Raw genomic sequence first — 18537 nt, forward strand, 5'->3', positions numbered from 1 at the left:
ATTGCAAATTCCACCAGTAGAATAAGTAGCAAAGGTTCAATTACCTTAAATCTAAAGAATAACAACAAAACAATGTTAATTTTAGGCAAAGGTCCCTTGCGAAAGAGCAACGAAAATGCCATATTCTCAAATGAATATGCAAATACCTATAGAATTATTAAAATACCATAAATTATTTACAATGTGGCAGGCAACAAAAAGGATGGTAAAGGGTGATTTTAGTCACACTTTTTTTGTACCCATACACTGAAAGAAGAGTTTTCTTTTGTGAGGAACGAAATTTTAAACAAACATACTTTTATTATGACGCTGAAAATGTTCTTTAAAGGTAAAGAAAATAGATTAGAGCCAATCAGTGAATCGATTACCATAAATTTGGGTTTATTTGCGCTTAAAGAAAATATGTTCACAGAAAGGGGAATTTCGTTTATCTGAAAAAAGGTATTTTTTTTTCGCCGGATATAGGATAATCCGAAGGGTTTATTGAAACGGCAATATGTTTTAGTTCAAAAATATTGTTCACTAATTTAATAGCTACGAAATTTTAGATGTTCTAAAGAATCTAACCAAATATAGGGGAAAAAGTCAATAATGTGGAAAACGAGTCTACCAACCGTTGTTCTTTTATTACAATTTTTTGTACCTCTTCGAAAAGTTCAAACATTTATAAACGAAAATTTTATTTTTTATAGATTTTTGTTTTTGCCGTATATAAACCTCGTTTTCTTTAAAAACCATTTTTATTTATATAGAGCGCCGTTCCTTTGGGAAGAACGAATCACATTACGCAGCAAATACGACACATCTTGATGTTTCAGTAGAAATTTAATATAGTACTATGAAACGGACAATCAGACGTTTGTAACTAAAGTTGTTTGTTTTCTTTAAATGCGCTTTGCTTGTCAATTGCACACTGCTCTATAAATAGATCAGCTTGGATGTATGCGTTACGTGCACAGAAAAAAATATCACAAAAATATTTCCAATTAAAAAATTGATTGAAGATGAAGCAATTTTCAGTTAATAAATTAATTGATACAATTAACTTTTTAATCAAGATAGAGGCTTTAAGTTAACGATTGAAAGTTTTTAAATTTTTGATTAAAAAAATTGATACAATTACATTTTAATCAAACTCGGAAGACTAAGTCAGTGAGTGATGGATTTTTTTTTAAATTTTTAAATAAAAATTTATTTCAAACAATCAATTTTTAGTCAAACTAAAAGAACAAAGTCAGATAAGAAAGTAATTGAAAATAGTTACGTTGTTAATTCAAAAAATTATTTAAGTTTTGCAATCAACATCAATTTAATTTCTAATTGAATCAATTGAAAAATTAATTGAAATTTGCAATCAATCAAATCAATTTTTTAATCAAATATTTTTTATGTCCAAGTAAAGCTGTAATTGATACTATCATTTTCGTGATAGAAGACATTTCAATTAAAAAAATAATTGGATTAATTAATTTCGTGATTGAATCAGAAAAAAAAATTTGTGTGTGTGCTTTTGACGGTAGGTAGGGATATTTGGGAGTTGATGAGTGTACACAGAAAAATTTCACGGAAATTTTTCCAATTAAAGTCTTAATTGAGTTTTAAAAAGTATGCAATTAATAATTTTATTGATTCAACAAAAGTTTTTATTGAAACAAATATCAATCACAATAATTAATATTATCGATAAATTTTTTAATTGACTTTCAATTATTTTTTAATTAAAGTTTAAATTTCATTTAAAAAATTAATTGGATCAAATAATTTCGTGATGAATCAGAAAAAAAATGTTTTTAAGAGTTACATGGCCCAGTGTGTTGGCTTACAAACCGAATAGTCCGTGCTTGGATTCTCTGTTCGGGCAAAATTTGAAATCGCTTCTTTTTGAATCCGACTTGTATTTGCGGGTATCAATTTCAAGTTTATTTTTTGCAAACTTACCTACTCAACCCATTTTTTGAGGAAGTATGTTCATGATAGAGATGGTCAGCAAAAAATGTATAATTTACTATAGACCCGATAATAATCGATTTTACATACATAGCAAAAATAGTTACAGAGGTCCATATTTTGTTATAGCTCCCATATAGACTGATCTCCCGTTTTTATTTCTTGAGGGCATATGAAATGCAATTTGCAACCGTTACTTAGGAAACTAAGTTTAATTTATTATAATAAAAATAGTAAATAAATACATATGCTAATTATAGTTGGTATCATAGATGCCGATTGATTGAAAAATTGTGTTCTTTCCGACCATGAAGTAGGATTTTTATTTGTCTGCAATTCACATAAATTTGATGTTCTTTTGGACCCATTAATAAATATTGGAAATAAGTTAATTATATAGCTCTTTACAGTGAGACTTAATTATATTACTATAGTTTATTGTTTCAGCATCTTTTATTCCTCAATTGAAATCGATCCACCTTATGGTCTATATAGCACAATATGACCTAATTCTTTCAATAAACTTAAAAAAAACTGTTTATCTTATTATTAACATCTGACTTTTCTCATGTTTTGTTTATATAGGAAAATAAAAGAGATTTCATACTCAAGTATGTAGTGAATATTAATTTAGAGACATATATAAGTCTGCGCAGGAACAGACACTGAATGCAAAAGTTGTTGTGTTAAGTAATGTAGTAAATATTGCGTCATATCTGTGTGATATCACACGCACCTTACACAAACAACTGGGGAATTTGGTGAAATGCAATATTCTTTTACATTGAAAACTAAAGCGGCAGAAGTTGTTGAATTTACCGTCCTAGGTTCTTAACATATTTTAACACCTTGATTGTAGTAATCACGATTCCTAGATATTTTAGTTTTTATATTATTTATCTATTCAATCCATATTCCACTTTTAATATCTTCATATCTATTTTTTCAATTGCAGGCTCAACGTCCTGAAAATACCGTTATGCAAGCCCTTGAATCTCTCAATGATTCACAGGTCAACGATTTTCTAAGTGGCAAAACACCATTAAATCTTAGCATGCGCTTGGGTGATCATATGATGCTTATACAATTACAGCTGAGTACGGTGAATCCAGTTAATGGAACTGGACATGGTAGCTCAAATTGCAGTAGTTCCTCTCGTACGCGTTCCAGTCATCACCATCACCACCACCATCATCGTAGCAGTAGCAGCCGTAGCGCTTCGACCACCTCAACAGCAACCCAGACATCGGATGGTTCGAATAGCAGCAATAATGCTAAAGCAGCAGCAAATCATAGTCATCATCATCATCACCACCACCACCATCATCATAATAATAGTAATATACCGGGATCAATAGCTTCGGCCAACACATCGGTAGTAGCCGCCGCTCAAAATACAACAACAGCCGTTAGAAAACTGGAGCTGGATTCCTCGAACGCCTGCCAAACACGTACAAATGCGAATAACACCACCTCACCGGTGACGGCTACAAAGACACCTATGTCCTCATCGACCAGAATGCAATCAATAGCCAATAATGCTCCATTGCCATTATCGAATTCATCGGCAGTGCAGTGTTCTTCTACGGCCTCCCCAGTACCAACACCCACCAAAAGTTCCGATTTAAGTTCGTTTTTAAGTAAACGTGATTACGAAAGCCTACAAAACATTGTAAAGAGCATTGCTATGGCACAACCTTCGCGTTTACCACCTCCCACAACAGTAAATGCATCTGGTTCTGGTTCTGCACCTCAACCCGCAGCTTCTTCTACAATAGTCCCAGTCGCTTCTCCAATAGTACCCGTAGCAACTACTTTCCATGCACCCTCCACGGCTGAGGCTGCCCTATTGGAACAGTCACCCATAAAGTCTTTATCAAATTTGGTTTCCAGTCCCATTAAAACCACACCCATTAAAAACATTCCCCGTATATCGAATAGCACCAATAGTTCCTCCAACATTGTAAACTCGGTCGCTTTGGGTCCACATTCTTCAGCTATGGGTGCTGCAACGGCAACGGTAGCACCAGCATCATCAATTTGTCAAGATCCCATAGCAGCTAAATTGACTTCATGTTTGTGCACCAGACTCAATGGGGGTAGCAGCACTATAAATATGCCACCCCATTCTACAAGCAAACAATGCATAGAGACATCATGTATATCTCAGCAGCAACAATCGCATACACCTCAATTGGCACTACAACAGACTCCACACCAATGTACAAGCTCATTGATGACCAGCACACCCAACTATAAGGCTACTAATCCCAATGCCATTCTAACGCCACCGCCTACCACTGGTTCAAATTTACCATCGTCCTCATCATCTTCGCGTTCATCGTCCTCTTCATTGCACAAAACTGCCCACAATGTGATTAGCCGTAAGCATCGCCATCATCATCATCATCACCACCATCATCATCACTACCATCACCCAGGAGTACAAAATACCAACGTAAAATTGCAACCTAGTATCACCTCAACGCCAACCCGTGGTGTTTCGAATGATAGTGGATTTAATTCTGGCGACGATTCACTCAACATTTCTACACAATCACCGATTAAAACCAAAACAACAGCTTCAACAGCAGCCGCTGCCATTAAAGGCACTTCATCTATGGTCACACCAGTTGTTGTGGCAGCTCCTCTAACTTCAGTTCAATCTGTTGCAGCCCAACCATCAGCAACGCCAACAACAACACCCTTAGGACTGGATGAATCCGGCATTGTTTCCGATTCTCGCACCTTGGCCGAGGCTTCACGCAATCTCACCCAGACTCTACGCAAACTATCCAAAGAAGTTTTCACCAATAAGATCGATTTTTCAGCAAGTGAAGAAACGCCACGTAAGAACGGCTCTGGCGCTGTAATAGAATCGATGAAAAATCATGGCAAGGGTATATACTCCGGGACATTTTCGGGTACATTAAATCCGGCTCTGCAGGACAGATATGGACGTCCCAAGAGAGATATATCTACCGTTATACACATTCTAAATGATCTATTAAGTGCCACACCACAATATCATCGTGGTGCTCGCATTAGTTTTGAGGCTCCATCTACATCGGCGGCAGCTGCAGCTTCTGTGGCAGCTGCTAGTGGATCACCCGGTGCTATACACCATAGTTCCAGAAGTAAACATGTGAGTAAAGATGATTTTGTTGAATCCACTAACGAATTTATTTGGGTGTATTTCAATAAAAAAAGAATGTAATAATGAAAAATGATTTCTTTTTTGCTCTCGTTTACAGCTTTCATCGAAACATCATCACTCCTCCCACCCATGTGTCAAATGCATTAAAACACATAACTCTTCTTCATCTAGCGTCTCAGCAAATTCAAATAGTGGCTCTGTGTCACATGCAACAACCAATGCAAATGTCAGCTCTACGTCATCATCATCTTCGGTATGCACTTACAGTGAATGTAATGGTCATTATTCTAGCAAATCTTTATCGAGCAAAAGTTATGCATGCTGTCACCCAGATTTGGCAAGCACCCCGAATGGGGCAGCGATCAGCCAGAGCAATGGCGGTAGTAGCAGCCATAATGGTCATCATCACTCATCCCACCATCACCATCATCATCATCAGATGGTCGATGAACGCAAGGTGTGTCAATGTCGCTATCGCATCCACAGTGAGACCGGTGAACGGGAACGTGAACATACCTGCCAGAAGTGTGCTACAGAAATGGATAATTTGAAAACAAAATCGAAATTAGATCAGTTGCGTTTGGTAATGCAACAACGCAAACAAAAACGAGAGGCACGCAAATTGAAAGGGGCTCCGTATGGGGCGCGTGTAGTGGGCGCAACCACTACAGCAACAGCGGCTGGTGTAGTTGATGCTGCCGCTGCCTCTGCCTTAACTGCTTCGAATAACCCCATAAGTAGTACACAGCCCATAAGTGTGGCCAGTGCTACTACTACCACACCCAGTGAAGTATCACCAAATCATATTGTCGAGGAGGTTGATACTGCTGCATAGATTTTTTCCTATCAACTATTCAATTTTACAATACAAAACAAAATATCTTTATTTATAGACAAAAAACAACTACAACAACACTTGATAATACATCGTTTTTATTATAATTTTTATTTTACTTTGTAATCTTAAAAACAAAACAACATATTAATTTTAGTTTGTTCTTTCTTTTAAATTAGTTCGTGTAGCATTTATTAGTTTTAGACAATACCTCTCTTCTCACATTACCACCACTTATACAACAACAAGAACTACAAAAACCTACTACTATAACTACTTTTACTAAAAAAAAAATAAAATATAACTACATTTACTATTTTACAACTACCAAACAAAAACGAAATCGAGAAACGCAATTGAAATACAAATTTACTTTTGATTAGGTTTCCTTTTTTAATGGACAACTATTGTTATTTGAATTGTTAATTGATAAGTGTCTTTATTTAATATAATTTGCCTTTTTCCCTCAATATTTTTTGGGTCTTATATATTTTTATATAGTTCTGTTTTTTTTAATAACACTAAATGAATTTTTGTTGGCTTTTATATTTAAGAATTATTTCGGTCTATTGCTTTATTACATTTACATAAAAATCATACATAAGCAATGCTTTTTTTAAATGCAATACTTTATATCAGTGGTCCTGGATGGGCAAAGAAACTTGATTCTTTTACAAGCCTAGAAAAATATTTATAAAAAGGCGATATCTTAAATTAATTTACATATTCTTTTCCCCAACAGAAAAAAAAAACAAAAAAGACTTTTTGCCTTAAACTTGTTTGCTACCCTTTTTAACTAGTTTTTTTTTAAACATCTAGGCTCTGCTGGCTGAGCTTAAATTTTAATTCCATCGACACCCTTTAATAGATTGAATTTACAAATAGATGTTTTCCTTTGAAGAAATTTTATTATATCGTGCTTTAGCCCATTAAAATTTAAAACACCATAGTTCAAAACTTTCCCTAAATCTCGTTCTACGACTTTTTATTGTTGAAATAAGCATACATATAATATTGAATTTTTTTGCCTTTTGGTTAAGTACCAACAACAAACTATAATTTATAATTAAATAAGAATATTTTTCGATAATATAATTTAAACAATTCTTTAAAATACCTTCATATCATTATAATTTTTATTATTTTTTATTATTTTTTAACTTAAAATTTATGTGAAAAAGAAATAAATTTGTTTAATTGTACTTTATAAAACATTATATATATTTTTTTTCTTTATTTTACTTGCACCATATGATGGGTTCGCCTCTCCTCTAGTTAAATATAAAAATATGGTTTTCCCGCCATCTACTTCTACGAGCAGGTCGCATTAGAGATTGCAATGAGATTCAAAAAGTTGACCATTCTATTTTTTCGACAAATTCGTCAACTTTCCTACTTTTTTCAAATTTGTAAAAATTTGACTATCAATTTGAAAGATTTCAAAAAGTTGATTTCATTTTTTTGAGTTTTATTTTGGCTTTGTTTTTTTTTCTTTATTTTACTTGCACCATATGATGGGTTCGCCTCTCCTCTAGTTAAATATAAAAATATTGTTTTCCCGCCATCTACTTCTACGAGCAGGTCGTATTAGAGATTGCAATGAGATTCAAAAAGTTGATCATTCTATTTTTTCGACAAATTCGTCAACTTTCCTACTTTTTTCAAATTTGCAAAAATTTGACCATCAATTTGAAAGATTTCAAAAAGTTGATTTCATTTTTTTGAATTTTATTTTGACTTTTGTATTCCTAGATCGAATTCAATGATTAACTATACCAATTCGTATATGTTGGTCGCTTTTTTCATTCTGATATTTTCCAAATAAGAATTTTGTGGAATATTTATGTAGTAAAGGTGAGTACTAAGTTCGAGTTTAGCCGCAAAAATTGAAAAAAAAAATCTGTAAAAGCAGAATAAAATCATCAAAAAGAAATGATCATAAGCAACCATTTAAAAAGTTTTTTTTTTGTTGTTTAATATTTCAAGGAAATATCTAAACGATATTTCCTTGAAATATTAAACAACAAAAATAAAATTAAGAGTGAAAAAATTGCTATTTTAGTGCGATAATGCGAACTTAATACCGCCCTTTAACATTGAAAGTCGATTATGAAAAGCATCAAGTCGGTTATAATTTAATCGTATCGTTTAGTATAATATCTGGCACCCTTGAGCAAAGACAATAAACTTGAAGAAGATAGGAAATTGGCTTGCGTCATACCAAATGTTGCATTTACCATGTTAGTTCAATACATGTTTGTAATTTTTCAGTTGTTTTTCGTTTTTATTTTTTTAATTGAAAATTTAATTTTCTTAATGAAACAATGTTAAATTTTAGGCAACAACAAAAAAATTATATATTCCTCTTTATGGAAATTTATTTCGAGCACTTAATTTCTTTTTATTTGCATTTGCAATGCTATGTCAATACTTGTATACGCGTTTGGTTGGAGTATTAAACTAACCCGGTAAATGGTTCGATCTCCTCAGTAGCTAATTTCCTATCTTCCTGAGTCTATAATCTTTGCCCTTGAGAAGCCATCGATCACACAACAATATAACCTTGCAAATGTTCATTTATGTGTTCGATTATTAGTATACTTGAATACAATAAATAAAGTATAGCATACTTTTAGGAAGTATATAAAATGTGTTGTAGTTATACCAGCCCTTTATATCTAACGGTAGATTGAATAAATTCTATGGCATATTTTTAGGCTGTCATAATATCTACCTGTATAACAGAATCCAACCAATTTTCAATTTGACATTACACAACAGACTGTTACTGTTCAGGTTTCGAAACCATTTCAAATGTTACTAAATATCAATATTCTGGTAATTGTAATTATGTTTGAGTCTTCGTTTCGTAAATGACATACAAGCCTTTGAATTTTAAATTTGAAAAATTAAGCTGTTTTCATCTTCAATATGAATCCATACAAACAGCTATTGTTTCAAATTTATTTGCAATCAAAACAAAAATTTAAGTATAGCATCAATTTCAAACATTTCACAAACGGGGATACCCAGCAAGAATAGTAACAATATATGGATTAAACTGAACAGCTATTTTATTCAACTGCTTGTTTGTACCTAGCAAAGATTATAGATTGTAGGAAGATAGGAAATTAGCTACTGAGGAGATCGAACCATTTACCAGATTAGTTTAATACTCGAACCAAACGCGTATATGACAAGTATTGACATAGCATTAAAATGCAAATAAAAAGAAATTAAGTGCACGAAATAAATTTCCATAAAGGGGAAAATGTAATTTTTTTGTTGTTGCCTAAAATTTAACATTGTTTCATTAAGAAAATTAAATTTTTCATTTAAAAAATAAAAACGAAAAACATGTAAAAGATTACAAACATGTATTAAACTAGTCTGGTAAATGCAACATTTGGTATGACGCAAGCCAATTTCCTATCTTCCTCAAATCTATAATCTTTGGTACCTAGGGTTATTTTGATTCTAATGGAAAGTGTAAACTTTTCGAAATTAGTTCTAAAATATCATAGCCTTTGTCATTTGTATATAATTATTTATTATTATATTCCCTTTAGTTTAAATTGTTATTGAAAAATGCTGTTGTTATTTTTTTTTTCGTTAAGCTTTTAGTGAAATAATTTCATCAGAGTTTTCACAATTTTTGTATATGGTGTTTCCCTGGGAAATCTTACCGATTTTAACTTGGAAATGTGTTGTTGAAAAAATGTCGATATGATCAGATTTGGATAACGAATGCCGCAATTAGTCCCTATTAAACATTAGTTGTGGACCAATAACTAATTTAAAGTAATTTTAAATAGAGTTTATGTAATCTATGTAATACTATTGGACCCAGATTAGATAAAAAGTATTTGTTTTGCCTTTTCATTGTCTTAAACCAATGAATGGTCGGTCAATTCTTAGTTTCTTACTTTTGCTAATTATACTATAATTTCCTGTTATTAAGTTCAAAAGAGAAAAAAAAAAACAAAATTGTGCCAACTCTTTCTAAATTTATTATTATCAGGTTATCTTGTTTGGCAATAAAAAATATAAACATTAAGCCGTTGGTTATTTTTTCTTGATAGTTTTTATTGATAATAAAAATAATTCATTCCATGTGCAATTTAGTTTTGGAAAATAGATTTAAAAATCTATTAGATAATTCATAAACAAACAAAAATGAACAATATATAAGGATACAAATATTCTAATATTTTCTAATGAAAAAATAACTTTTATGTACTATAACTTAAATTACAAATTATACTCTTGAAAACAATATTTAGCAGATAAATAAATAATTAAAATGTACATTGACATAATTCCAAACTACAAAGATATGATGACTGGACTCAGTGAAAGTAATCATCTAATTATGCTACAAGAGGTATTATAATAAATATGGATATTAAAAGGATCAATTGTAAAAAACAAGGACAAACTCTGAAAAATCCATAGAGTTTTGGGTTTTTGTTTTAATGAAATGTCCTTGTCAGCCGTAGTTGCTATTGCTTGTCATTACTTCGATTTTTATTAAATATATAATAAGTACTGAGATTTTTATATTTAGAACATTACAATTAAATCAATGGTCGTCACTTTTCTGCATCTCACATAATATAATTTATTTATATAAACATTATTTTTTCCAATAAAATTTAGTTCATCACCTGAGATGCAGAGCGACACAGATCAACATATAATACATGGAAATGTATATAAGACTCAATTATAATACAAAAATGAATTTATGTTTTCTTACAAATATTGGTATAAATTTGTTGGTTTGGAAAATTAAAATGAGAACTAAAGAGATTTTTAAACGGCATATAGCTTAAAAATAAAACTCATAGAAATTATTATTTGCTTTCGTAATGTATAAAATTTTAAACTCAATTGAATGTCGACTTTAGTTATTTTGTTTTTTATATGTTCGAATTGAAAATAATGATTGAAAACCGTTTTGATGTACGAACGCTTGACATCTATTAGGAAAACCCTAGCTTTTTTTCTAAATAAAAATTATTTGCTTTATTTTTTTATGAGATCAATGAAATTGTAATTGACTACCAAGACTTTAGAATTGTAAAGGCCGAGAATAAAGGCAGTCTTTATTAGTTGGCGCTTCTTCAGAGACATTGGGGGTATTTTTTACCGTCTAACCCCATTTCAAAGCGGAATAACATTACAATATTGATAATTTCTTTTTTTATGATTTTAATGGGAAATCTTAATAGATATGAAATAATAACGTAGTTTGGTTGTTTAAGAATAATGAATAGTTGAAAAAATAAATGTACAGTACACTCATAGAAAAAAACTATGCTAATAATAACAAACACTGACTTTTGGTTTTCAGCAAACGATTTATTGCTATTTTCAAAGGATCATGACTGTAACAGTAACATATCTGTAAGTGGTTATTTTTTTCCACCAATACGGGTTTCGTCTCATAAAAAAACAAGAAAACTAGATAGCTGTTATTCTATAAAGTTATAGATGTAGAAAAATTACTGCTATTACAGCAGCTTTTGCTGTTTCAGCAGCACACATTTGTTGTTTATCTGAGTAAATCACAACTAATCTTGAAATAAAAATGTCTTCATAAAGTGATAGAGTCAATTATGAATAGCGAATTTTTTAATCTATATTTTAAATATTTCAAGGCAGGGTAGCTGACACAAAACGTTACTTTTGTGTATAAAATATGAATTATATTATTAGAAATTTAGTACAGTGGATATATGGGTATTTGTGAAAGTATCTAAATTTAAGAACCCACTTAGTTTTGCTTGAAGACAAAAGGTAACTATTTGCCTTGACGAAGTCGGCAAAAAAAAAAAAAAAAAAAAAAACAAATGGCACTCTGCACGAATGTTATCTGTCGTTAAAGGGTGATACGGTCAAAATTTGGTCAAGGGAAAACGCGTGTAAATCGGTGAAATCGTTTATTTAAAAAATCAAATTAAATTTATTTTTCAAGTTCAATTAGTATAAAATTCAGGAAAAATATTCAGTTAGGCTTTCGCTTTTCCAAATCCGAATTGCCGGGTCTCACGCTTGACACCTGCCATCAGATTTTGTACAGCCACCTTGTCCACCTTCTTCGCCGCAGAAAGCCAGTTTGCCTTGAACTGCTGCTCGTCCTTAGCAGTTTTTTGGTCATCTTTAGGTTCCGCTTGACAATAGCCCAGTATTTCTCAATTGGGCGGAGCTCTGGCGTGTTGGGAGGGTTCTTGTCCTTGGGAACCACCTGCACGTTGTTGGCGGCGTACCACTCCATGGCCTTTTTACCGTAATGGCAAGATGCTAAATCCGACCAAAACAGTACGGAACAACCGTGTTTCTTCAAGAAAGGCAGCAGACGTTTATTCAAACACTCTTTCACGTAAATTTCTTGGTTGACAGTCCCGGAAGCTATGAAAATGCTGCTTTTCAAGCCACAGGTACAGATGGCTTGCCAAACCAGATATTTCTTTGCGAACTTTGACAGTTTTATGTGCTTGAAAATATCTGCTACCTTTCCCCTTCTTTTGCCGTATAAAACTCCTGTCCCGGAAGCTGCTTGTAGTCGGCTTTGACGTAGGTTTCGTCGTCCATTACCACGCAGTCAAACTTCGTCAGCATCGTCGTGTACAGCCTCCGGGATCGTGCTTTGGCCGTCGTATTTTGTTTATCATCGCGATTTGGAGTCACTACCTTCTTGTAAGTCGATAGTCCGGCTCGTTTTTTGGCTCGATGTACGGTTGTAGACGATACACCCAGCTTATTTGCGGCATCTCGGAGAGAGAGGTTAGGGTTTCGCTTGAAACTACCGGCAACTCTCTTTGTCGTCTCAGCGGCTTCCGGTTTTCGATTTCCCCCCGATCCAGACTTCCTGGCTGTCGACAAACGTTCCCCAAACACTTTAATTACATTTGTAACGGTTGATTTGGCAACTTTTAGCGATTTTGCCAGCTTTGCGTGCGAGTAGCTCGGATTTTCGCGATGCGCAGCTCTTCTTGCTTGGACGGCATTTTGACAACTGAAGAGTGAATTCCAAAATCAAAATAGGAGCAACATTCTACACACACACACCTTCAAAATGAGGGGTGTTCAGGTTTTTTAAATGCAAAATTGAAAGAAATACGTCAAGTTTATATTGACCAAATTTTGACCGTATCACCCTTTATTTGGTCCCATTCCTGTGCAATGGCTGTGCGCAATGGACAACATGAAGTGGAGAACATGATTTTTAACCAATCTTGGTTTACAAGTACTTTATGTCACAATGCCCAGCCTTGTTGGTACGTCAATGCTTTACGACTGAAATGTTTGCGCACCCATGTTTCTAAAGATACTTCCATACTGTTGTGCCAATAGTAATTGGGTATCGTATAAAGAATCGTATTTTTCAAAATTTGGAAAGTCGATTCTTCGAGCTTATGATTTTTTGAAACTTTGGAAAAATCGACTTTTGAACTCGAAATTTCATAGAAAAAAAAAATCACGAAAATTTTTCCAGTTAAAATCTTAATTGAGTTTTGAAAAATATTCAATTAAAAATTTAATTGATTCAACAATTTTTGTAATTGAAATAAAAATCAATCACACAAATTAATAGTATCAATTAATTTTTTTAATTGGATCAATTCATTTTTAATTGACTGTCAACTAATTTTTTAATCGATACTATCATTTCTGTGATTGAAGACATTTCAATTAAAAAATTAATTGGATCAATTAATTTCGTGATTGATTCAGATTTTTTTTGTGTTCGCTTCGATGAAACCAGATGACTATCGATGTTTATTATTTCAGCAACTTTTTTTCTCTGAGTGTATATAGTAGACACAAATTTGGATTTGATTTTTTTTTTCAAAATTCCATTATTAGTATACAATGCTTGAAGGTGGAGTTTATACCATGAGTTCATCCGTGCTTTTATTGAGGAGTTGATTTTTTCCTTTGCGCGGAAAAGCTCCTGTTTAAACGCACAGATTAAAGCATGATATGGGGTTCAACTGTAAGAGATTGAACGAAGTACTCAGAGAAGGAATACGATTAACCCAAACATGTTTCAAGAGTATAATGTTACTTTTCGCAGGGAACATGGAACATTTTTGTCGCAAAAATATTGATAGAGATGCTAGCCAAAATCAGATAAATAATTTTCTCAGAAATAATAATAAAATGATTACGACGAAGGACGAGCAAGCAAGTAACATTATTGTCTTTAAACCCGTTTCTGGTGATCATATTCCTTCTTTGCGTGAGAAAAATGGCTTTTGTTTGGATAGTTCATATCGTAAACAATATGAATTTCAAAACAAAGTACAAATAAAAATTAATTCAAACATAAAACAAAAACACAACTACGTTAATTAGACAAAATTTTGTTCGAATTAGATTATTGAAACAAATTAGAAAATTTTTTGGAAAACTCAAATTAAAAAAAATCTCATAGATATTAGCAAAAAGGATATTGGAATCCATATGAAAATCAAATGTAAAATTTTCCAAAACAAAATCTCTAGTTAAGAAGAAACAATAAATTACATTAACATTATTCGCTTTAAAATGCGATTTACTTTATATTATTAAAAATCCTTAAATAAGACAAATGACTAATACCAAAAAAAAAAAAAATACTAAAAATTAGTACTACTTTTTTTCTTTGGATAAAATCAATTTAAATTTAAGAAAAAGAACCACTAAATAAAATAATTAAAAATATATATATAGACAAACTGGAAAAATGCATATAAATACATACATAAATTTCTATATACAAATTATTTATATAAATAATAATTTAGTTTCTATAAAATCGTATATACTATAAAGATTTAATTAATCTAATGCCATATTGATCGATTCAATTTCTCCTCATTTCCTCAATCAGTGTTCAATTACAATTACTACTACTTAGCTATAATTATCAATGGGCAAATTAAGTCACCATATAACTATTATACTAAAATAGAAAATTAATAACAATAACCCCAACCATTAAATATAATTTCAAATAGTAATTTTATTTTCCCTTTTGCTCAAACTAATAGAAATACTAATATCCCGATCAATTGTTGTATATACCACCCCATTTTAAAATCACCCCATACATGAACATTCTTAAAACAACTATATTTATGTTAACCGTATATACCGTAAAATAATTTAAGAAAATCAATTTAGCAAAATATACATCATTTTTAAGATTGATTGGTTTAAGAGTAAAAAATAAAAAATAGTCGAAACCATTATACATTGATCGCAGTTTCTTAATAGAAGAGTGGATGAAGAATATTGCATATTCTTCTGTCACATAATCCAACTATTAAATATGGATAAGTCGAGGATTCATTGAGTGATCCATAGTTTCTCCAAACCCAATTACCAACGAAACTCTATATATGCATTTGCATGGATTTTAAAATATAAAATTGCATAGAATTGGGGAAAACTTATGAATGTATATGTTTGTGTCGTATTATTCTCTGTAAAATGGTCAATAATGAAAATTCCTTAAATAATATTAATGCATATATAGAATATATATATAAAGATAAATACAATAAATATGAATTATAGAATTTTTTGAAATACTAATTGTATTTTTTTCATGAGAAGTTTCACTTGGAAATCTGATTTGAAAAGGTAAATGTATTTAGTTGCATAACAAAATACCATTTTTTTGGGTTTAATTACGTAACTAATTGAAGAAATTTATTTTTAACTGATTTAATCATCGAAATTGTCAATGAATTAATTGATCCAATTAATAATTTATTTGTTCCAATTAATTATTTGTGATTATTTTAATTGAAAGATGTAAGTAAGCAAGTATAGTAAGACTATATTAAGAGGTTGGCTGATAAGTCCCCGGTCTAACAAAGAAAAATACATTTTTTTGTCAAAATTCGTTTTTATTATTCAACATAGTTCCCTTCAAGAGCGATACAATGATTATAACGACCTTCCAATTTTTTGATACCATTTTGGTAGTACTCCTTCGGTTTTGCCTCAAAATAAGCCTCAGTTTCGACGATCACCTCTTCATTGCAGCCAAATTTTTTCCCTGCGAGCATCCTTTTGAGGTCTGAGAACAAGAAAAAGTCGCTGGGGCCAGATCTGGAGAATACGGTGGGTGTGGAAGCAATTCGAAGCCCAATTCATGAATTTTTGCCATCGTTCTCAATGACTTGTGACACGGTGCGTTGTCTTGGTGGAACAACACTTTTTTCTTCTTCATATGGGGCCGTTTTGCCGCGATTTCGACCTTCAAACGCTCCAATAACGCCATATAATAGTCACTGTTGATGGTTTTTCCCTTCTCAAGATAATCGATAAAAATTATTCCATGCGCATCCCAAAAAACAGAGGCCATTACTTTGCCAGCGGACTTTTGAGTCTTTCCACGCTTCGGAGACGGTTCACCGGTCGCTGTCCACTCAGCCGACTGTCGACTGGACTCAGGAGTGTAGTGATGGAGCCATGTTTCATCCATTGTCACATATCGACGGAAAAACTCGGGTGTATTACGAGTTTGGTGAGCTCGCGCGGCACCCATTTTGCACAGAGCTTCCGCATATCCAAATATTGATGAATGATATGACCAACACGTTCCTTTGATTTCTTTAAGGCCTCTGCTATCTCGATCAACTTCATTTTACGGTCATTCAAAATCATTTTGTGGATTTTTTCCGATGTTTTCGTCGGTAGCCACCTCTTTCGGGCGTCCACTGCGTTCACCGTCCTGTAATACAAACATTGTAGAAGAAATTATTAAATTTTATAATTTTTTTTTCAATTTTACCTTTTGCCGGACGGGGATTCGAACAGCGGACCACACACTTTGTAAGCCAGCACACTAACCACTGGGCTACGTAGCTGTTATGGTCATCAAGAGATAATTATCGTTATAAGTTATATTTATATAACATAGCTTGCGGCGCCCACGAGCCGATGCAAACACAACATTGTTAAACATACATTTGTTGGCAGCGTGGAGCAGTGGTTGGTCGTCCGCCCTGCGTGACAGGGGTCCTGGGTTCGATCCCTGCTTCGACCAACACCATTTTTTTTTAAATATATTTTTTCACATATATTCCAGATTCGTTCGGAAGTTCCCGAAAAGGTGTTCAGCATTACATACTATTATATTAAATTTTTACTACGAAATTGTAAAGTGTGTTTTATAAAAGACTCTTTACAGTGTCTTTACAGTGAAAAGAAAAATGCTTGATATAAACGAAATGGACTGAGTTCAAATCAAATATTATTTTTTTATTGCAAAAATAAAAATTGTGTAACAAATAAAGGTTTTTGTATACAAGTTTAAAATTTTCGAAGAAATTCAAAAACTCTTACAAAAGAAGAACGTGAATTCGAGTATATGAAAATATTTTTCCATCGAATACTAAGGTTAACGATAACCATTCAAAAGCACATTATATTTAAATTCTAAACAGTAATTTTACAACAGCACATAAATTTATTTTGGTGTGAACAATTGTTTGCTAGCATGTAACACCATTAATTTAGAAATACAAATAAATATGAATTTTTATTAACGAATAATTTTGTACTTAATTTAATTCTTAAGGCCGGTATAAATTGGTATTATTATTACTTTTCTTTAATAATTTCTTTTAAAGAAAATAAACTTATTCAATTGTTGCATTGGGTCTTTCCCCACCATGTTATAATACAATTTACCGGAAAAAGTTGTAATGTTATTCTGGGTTTGCCGCTAAAATGAGAAATAATTTTAGCGGCAAAACTCGAACGCAATGCCCGCTTTTATTTTCGAAAAAATCCGTCAACTCCTCTTGGACTACTCATTAATAAAGAGGAACTAATCTTTGTTTTTATAGATCTTACTGTTTAATTTTTCACTGTTTCGCCCTGTTTTCATTTTACTTTCACAACTCTAAAAAGAGGGCACTGAAAAAATATTGTCGTTAGGCCAAAGAGTTCATGTCCTTAAAATAAGAATACAACTTTTGCTTAGCTTAGAAGACGCATTTCTCTAATATAAAGGTTTTTCCATGTTCAAAGGTCGATACTTTCAATGAAGTCGTGTTGTCGTTATAATTAAGTGATTTGACTTAAAAATGGGTATCATAACATGAAAGAACAAATTTTTGGACTAAAGTCAACTTGACTTTAATAATTCAGAAAAATTCTTTAAAATTAATGAAACTGTCTTTAAATTTGTTGCATTTTTGCATCTTGACTACAAAGCAAAAATCATTAAAAAATAGGATATGTTTTTCAATACTTTATTTTAAAGACATTTTTTACTTGAAACATAGCATAATTTCTACTGGAAGTCTTGTTTTTAACGGACATTTTATAGCATATAAAAAAGCTGAAAAAGCGAAAAATTGAAATGTGCTTCGTAGAATCAAGTACACAAAACCCCATTTAAAAGAGAATTGTGTCTTAAAAGCATCCTTACTTGTGTTCTCCGCTTCTTTGGTGCGGAATCAATACCAAAATTGTTAAATTGGAGACACAATCTTTGGAACCGGACATGCTGTTTGTTCAGTGTATAGTGCCCTTTCGTTAGTTTTTATGAAGATCCCTTTAATTACCTTTGTTTGAATATTTTGAC

At 32.1% G+C, this 18537-nt stretch overlaps 1 protein-coding gene across 1 annotated transcript in view; it reads left to right on the forward strand.

The window, feature by feature from the left end:
* Positions 1–7156, forward strand: part of stx (ubiquitin-like domain-containing protein stuxnet) — a 115178-nt gene extending 108022 nt beyond the window's left edge. The window contains exons 3-4 of the mRNA XM_075302824.1: positions 2903–5092; positions 5202–7156. Coding sequence (XP_075158939.1) covers positions 2903–5092; positions 5202–5939 — 2928 coding nt within the window. The 3' untranslated portion in view covers positions 5940–7156. The remainder of the gene's footprint in view (positions 1–2902; positions 5093–5201) is intronic.
* The last annotated feature ends 11381 nt before the right edge of the window (positions 7157–18537 follow it).

This window comes from Haematobia irritans, chromosome 3 (assembly GCF_050003625.1).
Source record: "Haematobia irritans isolate KBUSLIRL chromosome 3, ASM5000362v1, whole genome shotgun sequence".
NCBI lineage: Eukaryota > Metazoa > Arthropoda > Insecta > Diptera > Muscidae > Haematobia > Haematobia irritans.